This window comes from Amblyraja radiata, chromosome 41 (genome assembly GCF_010909765.2).
Source record: "Amblyraja radiata isolate CabotCenter1 chromosome 41, sAmbRad1.1.pri, whole genome shotgun sequence".
Lineage (NCBI taxonomy): Eukaryota > Metazoa > Chordata > Chondrichthyes > Rajiformes > Rajidae > Amblyraja > Amblyraja radiata.
Genome location: NC_045996.1, coordinates 14512321 through 14529485, shown reverse-complemented (window position 1 = coordinate 14529485; position 17165 = coordinate 14512321). Strand labels below are relative to the sequence as shown.

Sequence of the window (17165 nt, the reverse complement as noted above, 5' to 3'; positions counted from 1 at the left end):
AGTTTATTTTTGTGTCTATCTTCGATTTAAACCAGCATCTGCAGTTCCATTTTGTGTCTATCTTTGGTTTAAACCAGCATCTGCAGTTCCATTTTGTGTCTATCTTCGATTTAAACCAGCATCTGCAGTTCCATTTTGTGTCTATCTTTGATTTAAACCAGCATCTGCAGTTCCTTCTTGCACACTTGACTCTGACCTACTCCATCCAGCATTGTGTGTCTATTGACATTTGAAGGACAGGTCCCCATGCCCCCCCCCCCCCCCCCCCCACACGTGACGAGTGGAGCGGCTTCAGGGAGGAGGGAGGCAGGAAGTGACGAATACAGGGAGGGGGGCGAGCGGAGGGAAGTGACGCAGCGCTGGGGGGGGGGGGGGAGAGCGAGAGAGGGGGGAGGGGGCGAGCGGGGTCAGACATGGACAACTCAGCGAAGGAGCGGGAGGCGCTGGGCCTGGTGGCCGAGGCGGAGCGGCGCGTCCGCGGGGCCAAGTCCTTCATGGCCGCCCTTTTCGGGTGAGAGGAGGCGGTGGCGACTTCCGGGGGGAGGGGAGGGGAGGGAGAGAAGAGGGAGACAGACGTCCGACTTCCCCCTCCCCCCCTAATTGTTGAGGGTGCCCCTTCCCTCCTTATTGTTGAGGGTGCCCCCCCCCATATTATTGAGGGTGCCCCCCCTCTTGTTGTGGGTGCCCCCCCCTCTTGTTGTGGGTGCCCCTTCCCTCCTTATTGTTGAGGGTGCCCCCCCCCATATTATTGAGGGTGCCCCCCCCTCTTGTTGTGGGTGCCCCCCCCCTCTTGTTGTGGGCGCCCTTTCTCTCCTCTTGTTGTGGGTGCCCACCCATATTGTTGTGGGTGCCCCCCCCAATTGTTGAGGTGCCCCCCCCTCCAATTGTTGAGGGTGCCCCCCCCATATTGTTGTGGGTGCCCCCCCCCAATTGTTGAAGGTGCCCCACCCATATTGTTGAGGGTGCCCCCCCCCTTGTTGTGGGTGCCCCCCCCCCAATTGTTGACGGTGCCCCCCCCATATTGTTGAGGGTGCCCCCCCCATATTGTTGAGGGTGCCCCCCCCTCTTGTTGTGGGTGCCCCCCCCAATTGTTGAGGGTGCCCCCCCATGTTGTTGAGGGTGCCCCCCCCTCTTGTTGTGGGTGCCCTCCCTTATTGTGGGTGCCCCCCCTCTTGTTGTGGGTGCCGGGCCCCGGGCGGGCCACAGCTGGTCAATGAGCCCAGACCGACAGGGTGGGGCAGTGTTGTGTGTGGGGTGGTACAAGAGAGGGACATCATGGTGGTGATGTGGGTGGACGTTGCTTACAGTAGCGTCGGGTGGGGGAGGGGGGTGCGAGTAGTTTACATTCTGATGAAGGAGGAGGGGTGGGGGGGTGTGGTGAAGTGTTGTTGATGTGCGATGTGTTGTGTAGGAAGGAACTGCAGATGCTGGTTTACACCGAAGATAGGCACCACAAAATGCTGAAGTAATTCAGCGGGGCAGGCAGCAAGAAGTCTATAGAAGGGTTTTAAGCAGATTGTTGTAACATATGGTTGAAATCTTTTCTTTCCAGTGAAGAACTACACTAATCACATCAGTGTGTAGAAGCTAAAATGCTCTGTGTATTTCAGACTTAATTTTGTGAAATTAAACACTACTTTCTCCCAAGGGTCTCTCTATTTACTGAATTGCTCGTGACATGATCAAGTCTATCACGGTTCTTTGTAGAAAATACATCGCAGTCCATTTCTGTTACTCCTTTCCCATAATCATGTAGAATGTTTTGTCTATCCAATTTTCTTTTGATAGCCCTTTTATTTTCCTTTGGGGGACCCTTGTTATTTTCCAGCTTGTAACCTGTCCATGTACTTATTTTTATAAGAAAACCAATTTCCTCTCCTCCTATGTAGGAAGGAACTGCAGATGGTGGTTTAAACTGAAGATAGACACAAAGCTGGAGTAACTCAGTGGGTCAGACAGCATCTTCTCCTTATCTTTTGCTGATCACTGAATATAACCTTGTAGTGCCCGAGTCATTCACTGATGGGACCAACATTGGCACTGTTGGTGATATGGTTGCATTAAGTCACCGTAGTTACTTTCAGCAGTATCTAAACCATGATGTTTAAGAAGGAACTGCAGATGCTGGAAAATCGAAGGTACACAAAAATGCTGGAGAAACTCAGCGGGTGCAGCAGCATCTATGGAGCGAAGGAAACCTGTCTGAAGAAGGGTTTCGGCCCGAAACGTTGCCTATTTCCTTCGCTCCATAGATGCTGCTGCACCCGCTGAGTTTCTCCAGCATTTTTGTGTACCTTCTAAACCATGATGTATCGGTCCACAGACTATCTTTCGCTTCAAAGCAAACAACCCCAGTATTTCCATTCCAACATTGATCATCCATGCAACCATTACAGTCTGAAGAAGAGTCTCGACCCAAAATGTCATCTATTCTTTTGCTCCATAGATGCTGCCTGTCCCGCTGTCTTTCTCCAGCATTTTTATCTACCAACCATTACAGTAAATCTTTTATGCGCTCAAAGACCCAGAAAACCTCCAGGTGTGGTGACTAGCTTTACTAGCTGTCTTTCAACTCCTATCCTGACCCCTGGTGCTATCAATGTGAAGTTTGCATGTTCTTACGATCACAGGAGATTCCCCCGAGTGCTCTGGTTACCTCCCATGTGCCAAAGAGATGCAGGTTGGTAGGTTAGTTGGCCACTAAACTGCCCCGGGAAGTGTAGATGGCCAATGGAAGAGGTTGGTTTGCGTTATGGTTTAGGCCGCGTCTACAATTTCTTGCGGTTGTAGATGGCGCTGTTCCCAAGCCATACTGTGATGCATCCCGCTAAAATAAATTCTACGGCACATCTGTAGAAGTTGGTGAGAGTTGTTGGGGACATGCCGAACTTCCTAAGCCTTCTAAAGAAGTAGAGGCATGGGTGTGCTTTCTTGACCATTGCTTTGATGTGGCTAGTCCAGGATAAGTTGCTTGTGATATTTACACCTAGCAACTTGAAAGCTCTCAACCATTTCTACTTTGGTGCCGTCAAGGTATGTGTATCACCTTGCTTCCTGAAGTCGGATCACTCCTTTGTGTAGGAAGGAACTGCAGATGCTGGTTTATACCGAAGATAGACACAAAAAGCTGGGGACACTCAGTGGGTTCAACAGCATCTTTGGAGAAAAGGAATAGGTCCCTATCTCCTTTGTCTTGCTGACATTGAGAGAAAGGTGGTTGTCTTGACACTAGGTTATGAGGTTCTCAATCTCCTTCCTGTAGTCCGTCTCCCCTTTATTTGATATTGGGCCCACTACAGTAATGTATTTGTAAATTGAGTTGGATTTATGTTGGGCTGCACAGTTGTGAGTGTATTAGGAGTAAAGGGGGCTGAGAACACATCCTTGCGGAGCACTGGTGATGAGGATTGCAAGAGGCAGGGCGGTCATTTAAAGCTGAGGTATGTGGTGAATCCCTGGAATTCTCCATAGCAAATGTAAAACCATTTGTACTGAGCCATTGGGCAGTAAACCCCCTACTCATCGGCTCCAATAATGAACTGTTGGTGCCAGCTCTTGCTACTGAGTCTCAGCATCTGCCTAAGTCGGGAGGTCTGAAATATCCTCAATCATTTCCTGTTTTTCTCCCTTTTAGCAGGCTTCTTTTGGCATTTGTTCTAATATGTTGCTCAATGTCAAAGTATTACTGCCACAAAAGGGTGGCATGTGATTCTTAAGAACAGCACATTTTCTTCAAGCATTTTGTAGTTCTAAGTAAAATGCTTTGTGGTGCCTTGCTATCAATTGTTCTATAGAAATGCATAACATTGAGGTTAAGGAATCTCTCCCATCCTTTACTTTCCTATTTGACTGGTATGGTAATGTTCCTTGTAATCTCAACCAAACATTAATTTTCTCTTCCTTTCCTTGAACAAGCCTTTGACCCACCAAGTTCACGCTGACCATCGATCAGCTGTTCTTGTTAGTTCCGTTATCCCATTTTCTCATCCACTCCCTACATGGTAGAGGGAAATTTTAGCAGCCAATTAACCGAGAAACACATGTGGTCACAGGGAGAACATGCAAACTCCACACAGATAGTAGCTGAGATCAGGATTGAACTCTGGCCTCTGGTGCTGTAAGTCAGCAGCTCTATTAGATGTGTCACTCTGCTGTCCCATGTCTCTGAGGGAGCCATGCTCCAAAGATATACAGGATTGTAGGTTGATTAGCTTGGTATAATTGTAAATTGTCCCTAGTGTGTATAGGATAGTGTTAGTGTGCGGGGTCGGCGCGGACTCGGTGGGCCGAAGGACCTGTTTCCACGCTGTACCTCTAAACTAAACTAGTCGTACAGCATGGAAACTAATTATTTGGTCCAACTTGCCCATGCTGACCAAGATACCCCATTCACACTAGTCCCACCTGCCTGCGTTTGGCCAATATCTACTGTTCTGTGAATATGCCACATTGTAGAGCCAAAATCTCCCTTCAGATCTTTGTGTTAATTCAAAGTATTTCACTAACAAAGTACTTTTGAAGTATAGCCACTGTTGGAATGTAGGCCCCCCTCGGTCATGACTGACCATGGGTAATGCATCCTGGTTGGATGCAAGCCTGGGCGATATCATATGGAGGCCAGGCTGTTGCCCATGCAGCACGTCCCCCTCTCCACGTCGCTGATCGATCCAAAGGAACAGCAGGGCCGTTAGAGTTTGGCACCAGCGCCGTCGCAGGAGCTGCCAGAGCGAGGTTGTACACAACGACGAACTGCCTTACGGGCTCCGACTCCGGATTTTCTTGAGGTTTACTCCTGGAGCCTTTGGCCATGACTGGATATGGCCACAAGGCAGTGGAGGTTTTAAATCAGAGTTTTCCCTCTCCTAGATGGACTGCCTTCCCAGGCTGATGAGCCCCATCTGCCCGAGGCTCGAGGGGGCGGGAGCGTCTACCTTCCCCTGCAGGTCTATAGCACCTGCCCACTGCCCAGGATTAGTAGCCCTTAAAAGAACCGTTTGTTCTTGGTGGAGAGGTGGAGTTTAGGCGCGCTCCACGCGGATGCGGCGGGCCAGCTGGATGTCTTTGGGCATGATGGTGACTCGCTTGGCGTGGGTTGCGCACAGGTTGGTGTCCTCAAAGAGCCGCACCAGGTAAGCCTCGCTGGCCTTCTGCAGGGCTAGGACGGCCGAGCTCTGGAAGCGCAGGTCTGTCTTGAAGTCCTGAGCGATCTCCCGCACCAGACGATGGAAGGGTAGTTTGCGGATGAGCGGCTCGGGGGATTTCTGATAGTGCCGGATCTCCCTGAGAGCCACGTTGCCGGGCCGGTAGCGATGAGGCTTCTTCACTCCGCCCATGGCTGGAGAGCTCTTTGGAATATAGTAAATAATAAAAATGATGCACAGACAGCTGTGTGTTTTGCACAGTAGTCCGAATGTGGCTGGATGCTCTACCTTGCAAGTTGCAAAGGAATAGAGGATGGCAAGAACGCCGGAGATCTCTTGCCCTCTGGATTGCAGTGTCTTAAGTTTTGAACATCCATTGAAGTAAAAACTTTGTGACAAGTCTCCATAAATTCTTAACGGTTATTAACAGAACCAGAGTTCATAAACTCTTGTTGTTAATATATGATCCAAACCATGTTGCTCATTCACAATCGTGTAGGAAGGAACTGCAGATGCTGGTTTAATCCGAAGATAGACACAAAAGGCTGGGGTAACTCGGGTGCCCCGCTGAGTTACGCCAGATTTTGTGACTAATTCACAATCCTCAGTCTTTGCTTTCTTAATGTAGGATCTAGAGACGGTTTTCACATCTTGATTTTGATCTTTCATTTTGTTTTAGAGGGTCTTCAAAACTGGAAGAAGCATGTGAATTGTACGCCAGGGCTGCTAACATGTTCAAAATGGCAAAGAACTGGAGTGGTGAGTGCAGATACTAAATACTCCTTTCACAATTGTACTGATCAGCGTCTCTAACAATGAATGAATAACACGCGTATTGCCTGAATTGAGTTTGTAGAAATGAGATCATGTTTGGATCAGGCATGCCTTGCCAATTGTGCGTTTGCCCGTGTTTCAAGAGCTTTTATCTGTTATAGGAACCAGAACAATGAAACAATGACTTTAGAGATACAAAGCGGGCCCTTCAGCCCACCGTGTCCGCACCGAGCAGTGATCACCCTGTACACTATCCTACACACACTGGGGACAATCTTACAACTTACTGAAGCTAATTAACCTACAAACCTCTATGTCTTTGGAAGAAACTGGAGCGCTTGGAGAAAACCCACGCGGTCACAGGGAGAACGTACAAACTCCGTACAGGCAGATCCTGTAGTCGTGATGGTACACAGGTCTCTGGTGCTGTAAGGCAGCTCCTCCACTTTGCCACCCACAAATAAATTCTTATTTGCTGTAGCTTTACAGTCCAATCCTCCCCTCCCCCCCCCCCCCCCCCCCCCCAAACCTCCAGCCTTCAAGAGACAACAATCCAAGTCTGTTCAACCTCTCCCTGTAGCTAACACCCCGTCAGACTGAAGAAGGGTCTCGACCCGAACGTCGCCCATTCCTTCTCTCCAGAGATGCTGCCTCACCCGCTGAGTTACTCCAGCACTTTGTGTCCACCTTCGATTTATACCAGCATCTGCAGTTCTTTCCAACACCCGGTAATCATCTATAAAGGGGCCTCGTTCTGGTAAACCTCCTCTGCCCTCTTTCGAAGTCTCTCATATCCTTCCTATAATGGGGTGGCCAGAACTGCATGCAATATTTCAAATGTGGCCTAGCCAAACTCCTATAAAGCTGCAGAATGGCAAGAATCTTTTTTGAAGTGTATATGTCAGCTGCCACTTCCACTTAGCACGGTTCCCTCACCTGAAAGAACAGTTAAGTGAACACACAAACATGCTGGAAGAACTCGACTGATGCTGGTCTTGACCCGATACGCCAATTTAACCTTTTGCCTTCCTAGAACTCCCGCTGAGTTCTTTCGGCATTCCTTTGTTTGTTCCTGATTCCGGCATCTGTGGTTCAGTGACCTGCTGGTTTTCAACTGAGTAACAAGGCAACCTTTTACAACATGGCTCAAATTGAGAGCTTTATCAAAGCACCTGCTTGCCTGCCCCTGTATTTGAATTCTACTGGCAGCTCTCTGCAGGCTGGCTTTTATTTTGTTCTATGGGGAAGGCAGATGGTGTGAAACTCAGTTGACAGCCACATTAATCTAGCGCTGTTTCAGACGGCTTTGAGAAATAGTCTGGTTAACACGGCCTGGCTCATTTAATCTGTCCTGTGTTGCGTGTGTGTGTGTACATGTCCCGGGTTCATTCCCCGGCATCTCCACTGGTTTATGGGATGACAGATGGCACAATGGGCTAAGTGTTCGGAAGGTAGCCGGTTCGAATCCCGCTTGGAGTGCATACTGTCGATGTGTCCTTGGGCAAGACACTTCACCCACCTTTGCCTGTGTGTGAATGTGTGTGAGTGATTGGTGGTGGTCGGATGGGCCGTAGGCGCAGATTGGCAGCCACGCTTCCGTCAGTCTTCCCCAGGGCAGCTGTGGCTACAGAAGTAGCTTACCACCACCGAGTGTGACTGAGGAGTGAATGAATAATGCGATGTAAAGCGCCTTGAGTATTAGAAAGGCGCTATATAAATCCCATCCATTATGGGATTTGAGTTATATAATTATTATTATTATTACATTTGCAATTGTTCTTATTCTGCTGATACCCACGCATGATGCTTTGTCTTCAGCCGCAGGCAATGCCTTTTGTGAGGCGGCTAAACTCCACCTGCACTTGCAGAGCAAGCATGACGCTGCAACAAACTTTGTGGATGCAGGAAATGCCTTCAAGAAAGCCGATCCTCAAGGTAACTTTTACACCATATTTAACTTGCAAGTATTTGTCAGGAATGCCAAGCAAGACAAATTCTCAATGCTTAAAATTGACCGTTTTCCTGAAATAACTCTCAATAGCATTGTATTTACAATGCACCGTGGAATCAATATCAATTTACAAACTTTAGAGATACAGCGCGGAAAAGGGCCCTTCGGCCCACCGAGCACGTGCTGACCAGCGATCGCCCCTTACACTAACACTTCATTACTCACTTGACACACAGTTTACAATTTTACTAAAGCCAATTGTTCTTGGGGAATGCAATTATTCCACAGTTTTAAAATATCTTTTAATGAGGATGCTTATTTTTTACAGACTAATAGATTCCCTAACTAATATTTAGTTAAATTGTGCACCAGACACATATTATGAGGAAACGAGGGGCTGATTGCAATTGGCAAATTGCAACGGTGAATAAAGATCGCTTAATTAGGTTATGCATTTTTTAACTGATGTTAAATCTGTTTTCTCCTCTAGAGGCCATTAATTGTTTGAACAGGGCTATAGAGATTTATACAGACATGGTAAGCAACTGTTGTCGAGTAAACATCAAATCTATTGCTTGCATGTTTGAACTTGCTTTCATTGTCCCAGTGGTTTGCAATGAGTCCAAAGGCCAAATCTAAGTTCTGATTAATGTATCAATATTCCAATCTGAATGGAGTTCTTATCCTGAGACAACTGCCCTGTGTTGGAGTTTCTTAGTATTAGAGATACAGCGCGGGAACAGGCACTTCGGCCCACCGTGTCCGCACTGACCAGCGATCCCTGCACACACTAGGAATAATTTATACTACGTCAATTAACCAACAAACCTGTACGTCTTTGGAATGTGGGAGGTAACCGAAGATCTCTGAGACTACCCATGCAGTGAAGGTACAAACTCTATACAGACAGCACCCGTAGTCAGGATCGAACCTGGGTCTCTGGCGCTGTGAGGCAGCAATTCTACAACCGCTCCACTGTGGTTGTGTACTTTCCAGTAACGGAAATGGCCTCAAAGTTTACCCTGTCAAACTCTTTAAATTTCCTTTCTGTGAGATCACCCCGATGGCAGCTATGGCTGTTAGCTTTTTCAACAGGGGATTCCAAGTTTTGGATATTCGTTCTGTTCTGATATCCTGAGACTAGATGTTATTGCATCCCCCGTTTCCCCCAAGTGCTGACGTGTGTTCGTTTGTGTTTAGGGCCGGTTTACAATTGCAGCAAAGCATCACATATCGATAGCGGAGATCTACGAGAGCGAGCTGGTGGATATTGAGAAAGTAAGTATCCGAGACACTCTAAACCTTCTGCAGATGCACCACAAGAAACATACTAGACACAAAATGCTGGAGTAACTCGGCGGGACAGGCAGCATCTCTGGAGAGAAGGAATGGGTGACGTTTCGGATCAAGACATGGAAAACATTCTGTCAGCTTGCATCACAACTTGGTTTGGGAACAGCTCTGCCCACAACTGTAAGAAGCTGCAGTTATGGATGTATACCAGTCTATCACAGAGACTAAACTCTCCCACCATTGACTCCAGCTACATTTTACTGTTCCTTAATGCTGTCAGTTTGTGAAATTAGTTTCAAAAATGCATGTTTTTCATAATTGTATTTATGATTTCAAGCTGCTCCAGTCTTCCTTGTGAAATATCTCGTGTTATGGGGGAAAATTCTTAACGGGCAATGTGTCTGTTCCGACCAAATGTACTCATTGACATGCTGTTATTTTTCAGGCAATCGCACATTATGAGCAGGCAGCAGATTACTACAAGGGTGAAGAATCCAACAGGTTAGTGACACGATCTCTTTATTTTAATGTAAGTGGTTTAACATTCATGATCTGGGCACTTGTATATTCTCTGGTGTTCCTCACTGTCTGTTTGTGACTGCAGTTTGCAAGTATAAGTACTAGGGTTCAGTTACCTCCCTCCGCTCAGTCCGTCTTCACGTACATGATCTCCCGGTGGCTCAGCACTTCAACTCCCCCTCCCATTCCCAATCTGACCTTTCTGTCCTGGGCCTCCTCCATTGTCAGAGTGAGGCCCAGCACAAATTGGGGGAACAGCACTTCATATTTCGCTTGGGTAGCTTACACCCCAGTGGTATGAACATTGACTTCTCTAACTTCAGATAGCCCTTGCTTTCTCTCTCCATCCCCTTCCCCTTCCCAGGTCTCCCACTAGTCTTACTGTCTCCGACGTCATTCTATCTTTGTCCTGCCCCCTCCCCTGGCATCAGTCTGAAGAAGGGTCTCTACCTGAATCGTCACCCATTCCTTCTCTCCAGAGATGCTGCCTGTCCTGCTGAGTTACTCCAGTATTTTTGTCTATATTCAGTTACACTTTCTATTTTTTGCAATTTATTGAAATGTTTATATGTAACTGACTCAAAGATCAAAGCGTGCACTGATGTTTAAAAACATTCTATACATTAGTTCATATGATTATTATAAAGGTGCAGATGTTCCATAGAATGTTCAAGAGTGTATTAAGCCTATGGATTGATTTATAGACATACAGCGTGGAAACAGGCCCTTCGGCCCAACTTGCCCAAACCAGCCAACATGTCGCATCTACCCTAGTCCCACCCTGCCTATCCCAATAAACCTATCTTATCCATGTACCAGTTTAAATGTTTCTTAAATGTTGCAATAGTATCTGCCTCAACTACCTCCTCTGGCACACAAAATTGCTGGGGAAACTCAGCGGGTGCAGCAGCATCTATGGAGCGAAGGAAATAGGCGACGTTTCGGGCCGAAACCCTTCTTCAGACTGATGGGGGGTGGGGAAAGAAAGAAGGAAAAAGGGAGGAGGAGGAGGAGGAGCCCGAGGGCGGGCGGATGGGAGGGTGGGAGGAGACAGCTAGAGGGTGAAGGAAGGGGAGGAGACAGCACGGGCTAGCCAAATTGGGAAAATTCAATGTTGATGCCATAAGGACGCAAGGACCCCAAACGGAATATGAGGTGCTGTTCCTCCAATTTCCGCTGTTGCTCACTCTGGCAATGGAGGAGACCCAGGACAGAGAGGTCGGATTGGGAATGGGAGGGGGAGTTGAAGTGCTGAGCCACCGGGAGGTCAGGTAGGTTATTGCGGACTGAGCGGAGGTGTTCGGCGAAACGGTCGCCCAACCTACGCTTGGTCTCACCGATGTAAATCAGCTGCATCCGCTGCTCTAGATGTCAGCTGATTTACATCGGTGAGACCAAGCGTAGGTTGGGCGACCGTTTCGCCGAACACCTCCGCTCAGTCCGCAATAACCTACCTGACCTCCCGGTGGCTCAGCACTTCAACTCCCCCTCCCATTCCCAATCCGACCTCTCTGTCCTGGGTCTCCTCCGTTGCCAGAGTGAGCAACAGCGGAAATTGGAGGAACAGCACCTCATATTCCGTTTGGGGTCCTTGCGTCCTTATGGCATCAACATTGAATTTTCCCAATTTGGCTAGCCCGTGCTGTCTCCTCCCCTTCCTTCACCCTCTAGCTGTCTCCTCCCACCCTCCCATCCGCCCGCCCTCGGGCTCCTCCTCCTCCTCCCTTTTTCCTTCTTTCTTTCCCCACCCCCCATCAGTCTGAAGAAGGGTTTCGGCCCGAAACGTCGCCTATTTCCTTCGCTCCATAGATGCTGCTGCACCCGCTGAGTTTCCCCAGCAATTTTGTGTACCTTCGATATTCCAGCATCTGCAGTTCCCTTTTGAATACCTCCTCTGGCATCTCGTTCCATAAATCTGCCACCCTTTGCATTTATAAAATATTAAAAAAACACTCAGATTCCCATTAAATCTTTCACCCGTCAAGTTAGACCTGTGTCCTCTGGTTCATGATTTCTCCTACACTGGGCAAGAGACTCTGCGTCTACCCGATCCATTCCTCTTATGATTTTATACACCTCTATAAGATCACTTCTCATCCTCCTGCACTCCAAGGAATAGAGTCATAACCTACTCAACTTCCTATAGCTCAGGCCTTCGAGTCCTGGCAACATCCTCGTAAGTTATTTTGAATTTGTGTCCACGACTTTATTGCTAAAGGAATTTCTTTTGCTCTTTAGTTCTGCGAATAAGTGTCTATTGAAAGTCGCCACATACGCTGCACAGCTAGAACAATATTTCAAAGCCATCGAAATATATGAACAGGTAAGTGTTTGTTTTCGCGTGGGTGATATTTGCCTCCCAGCTGTTCATGCTTTAGCTGAGGGAACCTGAAGCTCATCCTTCAGCTGAACTCAAAGACAAGCAATTGTCAAGGGAAGACGCAATGCTGGAGTAACTCAGTGGGTCGGGCGTCATTCTGGAGAACATGGATAGGTGATGTTTTAGGTTGGGTCCCTTTTTCAGACTGATTGCAGGGGAGGGTGGTGGGGGGTAAGAAACCTCGAAGAGTGGAGGGGTAAATCAAAGCATGGCAGGACATAGGTGAATACAGGTAAGGAGGGGGTTTTAATAGGCAGATCGCTGGGCAAAGGCCAGCACAAGGTGTGAGACAAAATGATCAGAATTGCAAATTGTGAAGCTGGAGGATTGGCAAGGTGCGAATTGTTTAGGAATGTAGATGGAGGCAGAAGGGAGAGATGGGTGCAAAGACAGTTGGGGCTCGAGAGGGAGGGTGTTTATGGGGGGGGGGGGTATTTTGTAGAGCTCGCCTAAAGTTTGTTACCAAGCAATTTTCAGTCTGGTCTGAGCCGTTGCAAACATCTAGGATGTGCTTTGAGACCACACAGAATGCAAGGTAGATTAGTAATTCGGCGGGCAGACAGCATCTGTGGAGAACACCGAAAGGTGACATTTTGGATCAGGACCTTCTCAGACTCAGTAAACGCTTCAACTCAGTTAGTACCAACTCCCCCTCCCATTCCCAATCTGACCTTTCTGTCCTGGGCCTCCTCCATTGTCAGAGTGAGGCCCAGCGCAAATGGGAGGAACAGCACCTCATATTTCGCTTGGGCCCCTTACACCCCAGCGGAATGAACATTGACTTCTCTAACTTCAAGTAGCCCTTGCTTTCTCTCTCTCTCTCTCTCTCTCTCTCTCTCTCTCTCTCTCTCTCCCTCTCTCCATCCCCTCCACCTCCCCAGTTCTCCCACCAGTCTTACTGTCTCCGACTACATTCCATCTTTGTCCCGCCCCCTCCCCTGACATCAGCCTGAAGAAGCGTCTCGACCCGAAACGTCACCCCTTCCTTCTCTCCAGAGATGCTGCCTGTCCAGCTGAGTTACTCCAGCACTTTTGTCTACCTCCGATTTTCCAGCATCTGCAGTTCCTTCTTAAAAACTGTTAGTCCAGCCTGTTTTACTGTTCTAGCAATATTGTGCTGCATCTCGTAGCTGAATAGTTTAATAATAATAATAATGGATGGGATTTATATAGCGCCTTTCTAATACTCAAGGCGCTTTACATCGCATTATTCATTCACTCCTCAGTCACACTCGGTGGTGGTAAGCTACTTCTGTAGCCACAGCTGCCCTGGGGCAGACTGACGGAAGCGTGGCTGCCAATCTGCGCCTACGGCCCCTCCGACCACCACCAATCACTCACACACATTCACACACATTCACACACAGGCAAAGGTGGGTGAAGTGTCTTGCCCAAGGACACAACGACAGTATGCACTCCAAGCGGGATTCGAACCGGCTACCTTCCGGTTGCCAGCCGAACACTTAGCCCATTGTGCCATCTGTCGTCCCGTTTGAGTTACCATGTAGATGCCAGGAACTGCAGATGCATTCTGGTGAAGGGTCGGGGTGCAAGGATACTTTCCTACCCCTTTCCCATCCTTTTATGGCCATGAACTAGGTTTGAAGTTGATGTCTTGATCGCTAGAATTCCATAGGATATCCGAAATTACCTATGGTCACCAGCTTGTTGCAGTCTGGGTTTGACTGTACAAAGGTTGCCATGTTCGCTGGTCTTTACCTCCTGTCCTTTCGTTTTGCATTCCATGTACATTCATGGCTTAATACCTACGGTGAATTTGTACTTGTCTGCTCCGCAGGTAGGCACAACAGCCATGGACAGCCCACTACTCAAGTACAGTGCGAAAGAATACTTCTTCAAAGCTGCTCTCTGCCATTTCTGTGTCGACGTGTTAAATGCTAAGGTACGCGAGTGTTGAAGTCCCTCTGTTTGGACAGGAGTGCAGCAGTGCAGTTAATGGAACTGCTCCCTTGGATCCAATGCAACCCTTGGGTTCAATCCTAACCTCTGCTCTTTTGTAGAGTTTGTACATTCTCTCTGCCTGCAAGGGTTTCCTACCAGTGCTCCAGTTTCCCCTCAATTGCCAGGATCACTAGTCAGCTACTAAATGTTCCCTAGTATGTAAGTGAGTGGTGGAAACAATGTGAAAACTGGGGATTAGTGTAGATGAGCAATGGTCAACATGGACAGAGTGGTATATGACTATGTGACTAATATTATCATCTGAATGATTTAGTGCGGCACTGGGGCGCAGAGGTAGAGTTCCTGTCTTACAGCGCCAGAGACCCAAGTTTGATCCTGACTACGGGTGCTGTCTGTAGGGAGTTTGTATGTTCTTCATGTGACTACAAGGGTTTTCTGAGAGTGCTCCCATACTCAAAAGGTGCACATGTTTATAGGTTAATTGGCTTCCACAAAATTGTAAATTGTCCCTAGTGTGTGTAGGATTGTGTTAGCGTGCAGACTCGATGGGCTGAAGGGCCTGGTTCTAAGCTGTATCTCTAAACTAAACCATACATAGTCTCCTTCATTGTCCACTATATTACCAATTTTGATGCAATCTTTTAATACTATCTTTTTTTCTCGAATTTATGTGCTTTTTGTTTAATCGATTTTGTGTCTCTTCTGATTGAGAATGGTAGTGGTTTGGTTTGCTTAGCAGAATAGGCATTCACTTTGTACCTTTTTGTAATCGCTCTGCCCGAGATTGTCTTTACCTCGTAAGAATAGTTTTCATCCAGAAATCTTTCTCATTCCACAGTTGGCTGTAACCAAATACGAGGAGATGTTTCCAGCCTTCTCAGATTCCAGGGAGTGTAAACTTGTCAAGAAACTCCTGGATGCTTTTGAAGAAGAGAATGTTGATGCCTACACTGATGCAGTAAGTGTTTCGAGATTGCAGCCAATATTTCCATTGCACCAAGTGACATATGCACATACTGAGAGTGAAATAAGCAAATGTTAGAATATTCAGCATGTATGGAAAAATTAAACTGCTAGTGTTTCATCAGATATAATCATTTGAACTGAAATGTTATCATCGCATCGTGTTCCTAGGAAATGGTTTGATATCTTGGACAGCAGTGTCTGAACTGGGAACAGTCTGGTTAAACATAGAAACATAGAAAATAGGTGCAGGAGGAGGCCATTCGGCCCTTCGAGCCAGCACCGCCATTCATTGTGATCATGGCTGATCGTCCCCTATCAATAACCCATGCCTGCCTTCTCCCCATATCCCTTGACTCCACTAGCCCCTAGAGCTCTATCTAACTCTCTCTTAAATCCATCCAGTGACTTGGCTTCCACTGCCCTCTGTGGCAGGGAATTCCATAAATTCACAACTCTGGGTGAAAAAGTTTTTTCTCACCTCAGTCTTAAATGACCTCCCCTTTATTCTAAGGCTGTGGCCCCTGGTTCTGGACTCTCCCCACATTGGGAACTGTGGGCCGAAGGGCTTGTTTCTATGCTGTATCTCGAAAGTCTAACGGTACTGGAGTAACTCGTCAGGTCAGGCAGCATGTCTGGAGGATGGGCTCGGTGACATTCATGTTGATTGCAGTATCGGGCGGGGAAGAAAGCTGGAAAAGAGTTGGGGTAGAACATAATCTTGCAAGTGCAATTGGAAGTGTTTGAACATTAGTCTGGGTGTCAGAGGTCATGGGGAGAAGGCAGGAGAATGGGGTTAGGAGGGAGAGATAGATCAGCCATGATTGAATGGTGGAGGAAACTTGATGGGCCGAATGACCTCATTCTTCTCCTATCACTTATGATAAGTGGTGGGTGGATATAGATGGGGAGAGTTTTCATTGGCAGGTGGGTGGACAAAAGACAGGTGAGAAGGAGACATGGGTGACATTGCTTTTCACTGTACCTCAGTACACGCAACAATAAACTGAACTGAACGATGGAATGTAAAGCCAGAGGGAGGGATATAGGCAAAATGGGGTGGGGGGGAGAGAAGAAAGGGGAGCAGGACAGTGAGAGAAAATGATGCGCCCCAGGGTGGAGGGCCACACAAGTCAGTGCTTTAGTGATGATTATGAGTTTCTATTTGAAAGTAACTCTTTCTCCTTGCAGGTGAAGGAGTACGATTCCATCTCGCGGTTGGACCAGTGGTTGACGACTATGCTGCTGCGAATCAAGAAGACCCTTCATGCAGAACCGACTGACCTATGTTAGGCAGAACTGTTAACAACAATCTCTGGTCAAAATCTGGAAGGGGGGGGGGGGGGATGGGAATAAATGGTTTTTGATTTTTTTTTTTTTTTTTTTTTTTAATCTGCAAATTGGAACGTGAAGATGCATTCCAGAATTGGAAGTGTTTGAACATTTTTTTTGCATTTAAGATAAATATTCTGCTTGCAGGTTGGACTATAGTAAGCTGTAATTTTTGAAGCAACCATAATTTTTCCCCCAACCATCCTTTTTCCTCTCTCCTTGCAAGAGTTCTCTGTATAAATGCAAGTTGCCCTCTGTGTGGCTTTAATGATTATTATATTATAACTGTAGCAATATAAACTAATCCAGCGCATGAAGATTGGGCGAGTGCCTCGTGATCATCTGGTTTGCTCTGCTCAGGTTAGTCTTCCTGCGTTTTGCTCGTCATTCTGGCGCTAGCTGCCTTGCAGACCCTTGCAGAAAATACAGGACCAGATCAGCCTTGGCTACGATGCCTTCTGCAGTTGAACAGCTGGCCATTGTTACCTTGGGTTCCCCCAGGGATCAACCAACTCAAAGTAAATATAGTTTTATTTCTGGAGGTCGGAGGGGAGGTGGGAAGGAGGTGTGGATGTAAGTAGGTCAAAGGGTTTTGGAATATGTTAAAACTATTAGGCAAAATATTTTAACCTGAATTTCCCTGTCTATTTGATTAATCAGTTGTACACTTAAGTTATTTTGGGAGGGTTTTTATAGTAGCACTTGTCACAGATGTGTGGGACATGTACGCTGTCTAAATAAGCCAGCTAAAGGTCATGTATATTCACTGCACAGGTAGCCAGCCGAGAGGGAGGTTGTTCCGTGTGGTTACAAGCTGAACTAGTTGCACCCATGTATAAATACACATTATAATTTTTAGATCTGAATAAATAATGGCAGTTGTACCACC

General features: G+C 47.2%; 1 protein-coding gene across 1 annotated transcript; it reads left to right on the top strand.

Moving 5' to 3' along the window:
• Nucleotides 1-380: 380 nt before the first annotated feature.
• On the top strand, nucleotides 381-17165 carry napa (NSF attachment protein alpha). The gene is made up of 10 exons (XM_033014496.1): nucleotides 381-511; nucleotides 5821-5900; nucleotides 7734-7850; nucleotides 8357-8403; nucleotides 9067-9144; nucleotides 9605-9660; nucleotides 11917-12001; nucleotides 13857-13961; nucleotides 14820-14939; nucleotides 16136-17165. Exons 1-10 carry the CDS (start codon nucleotides 414-416, stop codon nucleotides 16235-16237), a joined length of 888 nt encoding a protein of 295 aa, XP_032870387.1. The 5' UTR covers nucleotides 381-413; the 3' UTR covers nucleotides 16238-17165.

Excerpts from the sequence above, each read along its gene's own strand:
- napa (XM_033014496.1), top strand. The coding sequence starts at position 414 with ATGGACAACTCAGCGAAGGAGCGGGAGGCGCTGGGCCTGGTGGCCGAG. Across the intron at positions 9,661-11,916 it reads AAGGGTGAAGAATCCAACAG|TTCTGCGAATAAGTGTCTAT; the intron begins GTTAGTGACACG and ends TTTGCTCTTTAG. Across the intron at positions 14,940-16,135 it reads TTGATGCCTACACTGATGCA|GTGAAGGAGTACGATTCCAT; the intron begins GTAAGTGTTTCG and ends TTCTCCTTGCAG.